Genomic DNA, 9,279 nt, shown 5'->3' on the forward strand with positions numbered 1-9,279 from the left:
GTGTCTGTAGTGTGCTGTACAAGTGACGGCTGTAGGTGGATTTGGTAATAATGGTAATTAAGTTTTTCCTCTTAAAAGTATTCCCACAGTCTACATCTTTGAGCTGGATGTCACTGCCCAGCAGCTGCTTTACAAACAGCAAATCTCTCTGCAACACAAAGGCTGGGACGTTGCATTTGAGGAAACAGGAGACCTGTGGATTTTGCAGGAGGACAAGGAAGCTCCTCTTCTTCTGTACAGAGCAAGTGATGGACAGTGGAAGGTATTTTTAATGCTGAAAATCCTCAGTGTTTGGTGATGTCTTGAGGCCACAACAGAAGTGGAGTTTGCTGTTTCATGAAAGCTAAGAAGGCACCTTTCTCTCTGTCTTGAGATGGAGTAAAAGCCATAGATACTCATCTCATTCTTCTCACCTGTGTATGATGCAAAGGTGTCAAGAGCTTGTTCTCAACACCAGTGTGTCTGTTCTCAGCTAAAGCTGCCATCTGCACAGCAGGATCAGAGTGCTTGTCAGCACTCAGTACTTTAAACCATTGCCTGAGCTTTCTGTGGGCTACACTTGGTGATTTAAAAGAAAAAAATAAACCCACAAACCAGCAAATCCCTTTGGGTTTGCTCAGGAATGCTTTCCACACAGCTTTCCTTGTGCCTGCCTCTGAGGGATCCTTTGCAGGACAAGGCATTCTGGGAGCAGTAAGGGAATTTCTTTTTAGTGAGAAGAGGGAATCAAATTTGGGGTATGTGCTATCAAGTTCTCTTTTATTGCCTATTAAACAACTCAACTCATTTGTTATCCCTGTAAGTCCCCAGCTAATTATGGTTTGGTTGTGAAGTGGTTTTAAATGAAACTTCTGAGTGTGTTCTTTGACCTTAATGTGTTCCCTGGGATATTTCTTTTCCTCACAGATTAGTAAGTGGGAATCAATTTCTTTGTTCAAATGGCAAAGCTTTCCTAGCAAAACTTGAGATCTCAGGCCAGATTTCAGTAACAGTTCTAGAAAAAAGGAGCCTGGAAGAGATCATGGAAGTTTTACACTTGCTGTGTTTTGCTACGCTTTTCTGAGAGCTTTTGCATTTTTCATCATGCTGTGAAACACTTAAATTGTCCATTAATCCCAAGATAACGTGCAGCTTCCCTTCTTTTCCCAGCCTGCAACTGATGACAAAGGATTACAGAAGATGTCAAAATACATTCAAGACAACTGGACAGTGTTTGAAGGTGAGAAATTTGGCCTCAAGATTTAGAGAATGCAGTTTTTACAGCTGAAGCACAATATGTAGAACAAGATTGGAGTTCAGGTCAGTTCAGCTGGCTGTTGAAGTCACTCAGTCTTTTCTCAGTTTCATCACTGTCTGGTCTGGAAGTCAGTGCAGATAATGAAATGTGTTCGGGTCACTGTTACCACAGAACCATGTAGATATTTAAAGCTGAATTGCAGCCTTATAACTTTTCCATGGACACCTTATCACAGGGATGCATCCAAACAGCCTCTGGCAGAGCTGCTGGAGTCTATCTTACTGCTGTGGTATCAAATACTGGTGTTTGTTGTCTTGTCTCCTGCCTGGGTGTGAGACTTTTATCACAGGCACAGTGGAGACAGTCAGGATGGACCAGCCGTGGGAGCAGCAGCTCTGTTATTAAGAAGGGTTGTTGGGTCCACCTTGGCAGGGCAGATAAATGTGGAGCCTGCTGTGACTGGAGGGTGTGACCCTGGATGGAACAACAGGTGACATTACTTAATGTCAGGGCTGGCTCGTTTTGCTCTTGCTTCCTGCCCCACTCCCAGTCTCTGTCAGAAAAATAATGCCTGGTATCCCCATTCAGAAGCACCCTATGTATTCAGGATTTTTTGTATTATTAAAAAAAAAAAAAGCCCAGCTGAAATCATAGCAGTGGTTGTGGCTGCAGAGTGGAGAAGAGCTGTGGCATGTGCTAAAACCTCAATTATGTGTTGAAACTTCATTCGTAGAAATTTCTATCCTGTACTTTGCTGAGACTGGAATCTTCCTTAAAAGGTGTGTTACAGTTCCCACCAGTCTTATGGCCTGTTCATGGTGGCCATATATGAAGATGGAAGAGCTGCAGAAACGCTGGTGTAAAGTCTCCTTAATATCTGCTACTGGATGATTTAGCATGTAACTGTCATTAGGTTGGTCATTAAATTGTAATTAAAGTGCTGCAGTCTTTGCAAGTCAGGTGCTCCTTTGGAAAGGAGATGTTTGCACGGAGATGTTGCAGACTTGATAGTTACAGCCAGGCAGATAATTAGGGGGATGAGGTCTGAGTGAAAATGAGCTGAGAGAAGGAAAGATCAGGCAGGGGGGAGAGGTTCTGGGCATAATTAGCCCGTGGAACAAACAAGTGTGAAATGCAGTCATGGGCTCATCTGCAGCTGGGAAAGGAGCAGGGCTCACATGACAGGTTCATTATCCTTAATTAGTGAGGGGAAGCTCACTTGATGAGCACTTACTCCAGTGCATAATTAGTGCTTCAAAGGTACTTTCATCATCTGAAACAAGTGATGGTTACATTGTTTGAATCCAGTCCTAATCCTTGCACATTGTGCTTTATAAAATCTACTCTGAGGTTTCTGTAGGATTTAAGATGCAATGGTCAATCCAGAAGTATCACAGAATCCTAGGATGGTTTGGGTTGAAAGGAACCTTAAAGACAGCCCAATTCCAACCCCTTGCTGTGGGCAGGGACATGTTCCACTAGTCCAGGTTGGTCAGAACCTCATCCAGCCTGGCCTTGAACACTTCCAGGGATGGGGCAGCCACAGCTTCTCTGGACAGCCTTTTCAAAGTGCCTCACCACCCTCACAGGGGAGAATTTCTTCCTAATATGGAATCTAAACCCAGTCTCAGTTTGAAGCTATTCCCCCTTGTACACATGGAACAGTTTGACATTGTGCTGTAAGTGATCCCAGAACAGGATTTAGTGCAGACTGCTCAAGTGGAGAGCAGCATGGCTATTCAAGCTGGCAGCATGTAATTTCTCCCAGGGCCAAAGGCCAATAAAGCCTGTATGAGTGCAACACCCCCAAAAGTGAAAGCTTCTGCTTTGCTGGGTACCATAGAGGGAAACTTGCTTTGTTTGCCTGCCAAGAAACAGAGGGATGCTGTGTGTGGGTTCCTGTGGAGCAGCACACTTAGCTTCAGGACCAAGCCTTAGCAGGTACTGGATTTCTCCTCATTTGTCCTTTAAAGATTGTGAATTTTGGTGAGTGAGAAAAGGTGAGAACTGGAGATGACTGGCTTTGTCAAGTGCCATTCCAACAATTGTTTAGAAATATGGACCAAGCCAGCTGGTCTCATTCTGTGTTTCCTACAGAAACAATCTGATTAGGGATTTTTGGATAGCAGTTAGTTCCCTGCTGAACTCATCTAAACCTACAGTCTTGGGGATACTGTCAGGAATATTACCCTGAATTTACAGGTGTAACAAAGCCATTGGAACAAATGCTTAGCAATCTGTGTGCTATAAACATGATCATTTGAAGTCCACTCCTTTGTCCTTCTTTCAAGTTAATACTCTAGGAGAAAAGGCAGCTAAGCATCATTAGGTGGCAACTCCCTTTCAAGTGCTTGGGTCTCAGGGAACAACTTCGGTGGTTCAAAAGCAGAAGCCCTGAAGTTTGCAAGTGTCCAGTGTTTGAGGAGAGCTGTGTCCTCTCTTTGCTTCACTGTGAGGTGCTTAACTCTGTATGAATTTTTTTTGCCTAGAAATGGAGGCTGTGCCTGGCTGTTGAATGCTGAACAAGTACTTGCCAACACAAATCAGGCTTACACAGTGAAAATGTTGGTATTTAATCACAGAGTGGTTTGGGTTGGAAGGGACATTAAAGATGATCTCATTCCATCCCCCTGCCATGGGCAGAGACACCTTCTGTCTTCTGTCCCAGGCTGCTCCAAGCCCCATCCAGCCTGGCCTTGGACACTTCCAGGAATCCAGGGACAGCCACAGCGTCTCTGAGGAACCTGTGCCAGGGTCTGCCTACCCTCACAGTAAAGAATTTCTTCCTAGTATTTAATTTAAATCTGCCCACCTTCACCTTAAGACCATCCCCTCTTATCCTGTCACTACATGCTTTTGTGAAAATCCTTCTCCAGCTCTCCTGAAGCCCCCTGAGGTATTGGAAGGCTGACACAGTGGATTGAAGCACAGTAAATGAATTGGAGTGCCACTACCTAAAATTACAGTGCAGGAAGTAATCGATGAGACCACTGAGGGAATTAACATCTGTGTTCTTGCTTTGCCCAACTACAGGTTTTGTTGGTGCAGGGAGCTACTACAGCCACCTCTACAAGGCCTCTTTTGACAACATGGATGAGTACCTGCAAAGGAAGGAGGAAAGGTTACAGCAGCAGAAGAAGAAAAAGCAGAATCTGCAGCATAACTCCAGTGGACAGGCAAAAAAAAAGATGAAGACTGAAGAGCCATCCCTGTGACTGCTGTGATCTTGTGACCTTTGCCTTGAGGAAAGGAAGTGGTCCAGCTGTGGATTGTTTTTACATAAAAAGTGAATTATGCAAAAGGACTGGTTTAAAATTTTATTCAGGTTTCTCAGGCAGGCTGATATGACAATATCCTGTTTGCAGCAAATAATGCTTTTACAACATACCTAAACTTTCTAGCAGAATACAGTGTTAGTGGCTCAGTCCTGGGAATCTCTGATGCATGTTATATGAATATTGGAGATGGTATTTTCCTTGAAACAGGATTTTCTTTTTGCCTACTGTGTTCAGGCTTTCTTTTTCAGGTGGAAACACGCTGATTAAAGCAGATGCAACTTTGTTTTTATTACTTTTGGTTTGGGTTGATTTGGGGTGGTTTTTTTAAACTTTTTTTAAAAGTCTGTTAGTTAATGTAACTAATTTAGTGTACCTGGGTATGGGAAAGGGAGTGCAGAAAAAAAAAAATCCTTGCTGAATATGAGAGGTTTCAGCCGAGACTTTGCCTTCTCTGTTTTTATCCTTTAACTTGGGTACATATGGTTGGGATTTTGCCTAGCTTTTAATCCATTACTTCTTACTTGTGGAATATCTCTACAGGAAGAAGTGCAAAAGTTAATTTTGTATGCTGCAAAGTAAAAGCAAAACGTGTCAGTCAACGTTGTCTTGTTGGAAGCTCCTTCACTGCAATATGATCCTGCTGGTGTCTGTGAAAATCATTCCAGAGGCCTGGGAGCAAAATTTGGAGTGCATCCTGCTTTTTTCAACGAGAACTTTTCCATACTTTAATTATCCAAGAGATACATCTTCTGGAGAAGTTATCTGTAAGAGACTTATGGGGCCACTTGTTGCTGCATCACAGGGCAGAAGATGTGTTCTTGTACCAGATGGTATCATGTTCATGTGGAATACATAAACGTCCTGCACAAAACCAGGTGTGGAAATCTGTACAGTCCATTAAAAGCACTCAGAATTAACCTGTGCACTGTGAGTGGTTCTCTCTGGAGTGTCTGGACACGTGGAATTTTTGCAGTCAAATGCAGGTGTGTGGCCCAGCTGCTGCGTTTGCTGACAGCTCCTCTCCTCCCTTTCTGCCCTGGAAGATTCTGAATGTCAATAACAGAGCTCAGCAACAGGAAAATTTCTTGGTAGTTCACCTAAATCCCATGCTGATGGGAAGCTGGGATGAAAACCCCTGTAATTTCAGTCTTCTGAAGGAAGGTGGGGGGTAAAAACCTGGAGACTGTACCTGGAGCAGCCAGTACAGTGGTCCAACACTGGTGATGAGTATTTTTCTTGGTTCTCAGGAAAGGGTGAGAAGGTCAGGAAAGGGTGAGAAGTGCTTTGATACTGGGTAGGAGTGGTGGCTTGGTCACTGAGACACCTGTGGTGTGATGGTGGCTTTTCAAACTTTGCAGTTCTTGTGTTCATTTAATTTCAGAGAGGCTCTAGGGAAAGCAATTGGGGAAGCACTTAAGGAAGCTCAGCCTCAGAGTGTAGCTTTTATTTAGGAGCAGAGTTTGCTGGTGTGCAGATTCTGTAAAACACCACCAGAAACAGGATTGTTATTCACACTGCCTATGAACCAGACAAGACAGGAGGAAAAAGTTCTGACCAGATCTTTTGTGATTAGCTGTGAAAAAGAAATGATCCCATGGTGAAGCTTGCAGACGCCATGCAAACTCCCAACATTTTAGAACAAATTTGTATCTGCAGCAGGAGCCTGTATTGGGTCACTTCCAATCCATTTTCTCACTGGAGGAAAATCTGAGGAGGACAGAGGTAACTGCCTTCAGTGGCTGGTTGCAGATCCTGTGTGTCAGTATTGTTAAACTCCTAAAGGATCAGAGACTGCCATGGCAATTCCTATTCCTGAGGGATATTTTCCCTCAGCACAAGATAGACAGTGATCTCCACTGGCTGGAGGCACTCCTGTGATCCTCACCCTGCTGCTCTCCTGGAAGGAACCCACATTTTCCTCCAACACTTGAACTCATGACAGATTGCAGTGTGTGGGAGTGACATGAGATGTGATATCTGGCAGATGGCTCAGGCCTTTTTGTTCTTCTTCTTGCAAGTTCTCCTTTCCTATTCCATTTCATCTTTCCTTTTCTGCACACAGCAGTTCCTGAGCTTCAGTTGTGAGACCACGTGTGCCTGTGCATTGCTTTGAAGGGCTCTGTGCAGGGTGATCAGAGAAAAGCTTTGCTGCAAGGTCTAAATCCTTCCTTTAGATGTTTTCCAATCTGCCTTGTCTAACTGCAAAACACAAGTCATTTAAAAGGAGTGGATGCCACTGCTGCAGAGGGGGACACAACACGCCTCTCCCTGGTATTTGAACTATTTATTTCTGGTGGTTAAACCTGATGTCACTTGTCTGTGTTTATTTTCTGAACTTGAACCAAGGCCTGTCTGTGTGTCTGGCAGAAGGGGGTGGGTCACTGAGGGTGTAGTTTTATAGCAGGACTGGGAACCCTCAAACCATTCCAAGAATATTTGTAGGGCACAGGAGTTCACCCCACTCTGCACTGCAGCTTTTTGTGGCGATTGTGCAACTCCCCTGCTTCTCTCCAGAGCACTGACCATCCAAGGAGCTTTTTAAAATGTAGGTAGGGGAAAAGGTGTTTCTTTTCCTCAGTATTTCAAACCAAAACATACCCTTCCTTGGGGATTTCATAAAAACCCCCTTCAGCAGCACATAGTTGAACAGTGACCTTTTATCTGTCACAGCAGGAAGGAACCCTAATCAAATGCAGCCCAGAACTATGCTTTGGAACAGTCCTTACATTTTTAAGAAAACTTTGAAAACAAGCTTGTTCTATAAACAAAAATGTCTGTAAACAAGGATGTTCCTTTCTCTGAAAAGAAAAAAGCCCAATACAATGTAGTTGCTTTATCTCCAGGCTAATAAAAAGTTGCTGCCAATTTCAGTGCATTCCAAAATCTGCTTCAGCTTTCTTTGCTGAACTATTTTGTGTGGAGTGTTTTGATCTGAAGGGGAAACACCCTGTGGGTTTAACTCTTACTGGTTGTCCTTGCTGCCATCAGTGCTGGTGACTTGGAGTGTGGTGAGGGAAAGCACAAGGTGATTTGTCACTAGTTGTGGATGCAGAGGCTGGAAAGAGAATTAAATGTTGATTTTAAATGTATTTGCACAGGTTACCCTCCACTACTGCACACCCAATACTGCTTTCAATACTCTGTTTTTCCTTTCTTTTCTATTAATAGATGGGGTTTTTTTTTACTAATGGATGTGTTTGCACAGATAGATGTGCCCATGGGCATGACCTGAACATCCAGAGGAGTTCCTGCCCCTCATTTCCTGACGAGCACTTACAGCCTTGACTTGGAACAGCTTTTGGGAAATTTATCAGAGTCAGTGCCCATTGGAAATGGGAGTTGGGTGCTGTTGGTTGCTTAATTCAACATTGAATTCAAACAGCTCTTGATAGCTGGGTGGAGGTATTAACTCCAGAGAATCAGCACCAGGCAAATACAGGGAGAAGCACTCAGCCAGGGAGCCTCCCCTGCTTCTGTCAACAGCAAGGTTCCACCTGTCCATGGAAGAGCTTTGTGCAGGTACTCACCTGTCTGAGATTCACCAGATTTACACCTGCAGGCAGGGTGTCATATTTCTGTATGTTGCCCATAGGGATAACAAGAATTTAATAACCTTTAATATCTGAATAATCAGAATTTCATATCTGGCATGGAAATTCTGATTTTGGACTGTCAGACCTATTCATATATATATATGTGTGTGTGTGTGTGTGTTTGTGTGTGTATGTATATATGTATATACACACATACAGACAGAAATATATACATATATACAGACATATATTAAAATGTATTAAAATATATATGGATAAATATATATATGGATAAATATATATGGATATATGTATAAAACTTTTTTCTTAAATATATATATACTTCTTATCTATATATGATACATATATCCATATGGATAAATATGGATATATGTATATAAAAATATCTATGTAAGAACCCCCACACCAAACAAAAGAAAACCCCAGCTGTTCATGGACCCAAACTTCTTTCTAACACAAAATAAGGAGATCCTCATCATGTGTTGTGTCTTGCTGTTGTATCACCTTTTGGCTTAAACTTCATTTGTACATGGCAAAGGAATTATAGTGCACATGGTCCTCACTTCCTCAGCCTCCCTGGGAGAGAGAGACAACCTCAGCCCTGTGAAATGTCCAGGGAGCAGCACAGGTTGGCACTTTTTTCATGTTTTCCATGCCTTGTGTTAAAGAAAATAGACTATAAACAAGTAGCTGTGCTGTTAATCCTTTCTGAAGTGACTATTGGAGGGAGGCTGTTATGAAACACAATATTCAACGTGAAAAGACAATTAAAGTGTCCATTTTTGGCACTCCATCTGTGCAGGTTTTCAGGCTTGCAGCTTGATTCACTGCCTTTACAGCTGTGCTGCAACCCACCAGCGTTTTGTGCTTTTAAATAAGAGCTGTGTTACTGTGTTTTCTCATCAGCATTTGTCAAGATGGCAGCATCCCTTATAAATTCTGGTTGGTTTTTTGCAGTGCTGGATGTCTTGGAGGTCTCCACTGACATTTCCCCTTTATCACTGCAATATTTAACATAGCAGTGCTCACTTTGTAATATTTCAAAGCTCAAGAAAAGCAGAATGTGACACATCAGCTACATCAAATTATTGACATTACTCTGATTTTTTTTCCTGTTTCCTTGCCTGTCGAAGAATTCATATTATTATCTATGTGCATTTAGTTTTACCTGAAGTAATAACTCATCACTGCCTTTAAAGCCAACAGTATT

General features: G+C 42.7%; 1 protein-coding gene across 1 annotated transcript in view; it reads left to right on the forward strand.

The window, feature by feature from the left end:
* Nucleotides 1-5,432, forward strand: part of WDR4 (WD repeat domain 4) — a 20,469-nt gene extending 15,037 nt beyond the window's left edge. The window contains exons 9-11 of the mRNA XM_066314131.1: nucleotides 79-262; nucleotides 1,150-1,219; nucleotides 4,271-5,432. Of these exons, the coding sequence (XP_066170228.1) occupies nucleotides 79-262; nucleotides 1,150-1,219; nucleotides 4,271-4,452 (436 nt within the window). The 3' untranslated portion in view covers nucleotides 4,453-5,432. The remainder of the gene's footprint in view (nucleotides 1-78; nucleotides 263-1,149; nucleotides 1,220-4,270) is intronic.
* The last annotated feature ends 3,847 nt before the right edge of the window (nucleotides 5,433-9,279 follow it).

Source organism: Sylvia atricapilla, chromosome 2 (genome assembly GCF_009819655.1).
Source record: "Sylvia atricapilla isolate bSylAtr1 chromosome 2, bSylAtr1.pri, whole genome shotgun sequence".
NCBI lineage: Eukaryota > Metazoa > Chordata > Aves > Passeriformes > Sylviidae > Sylvia > Sylvia atricapilla.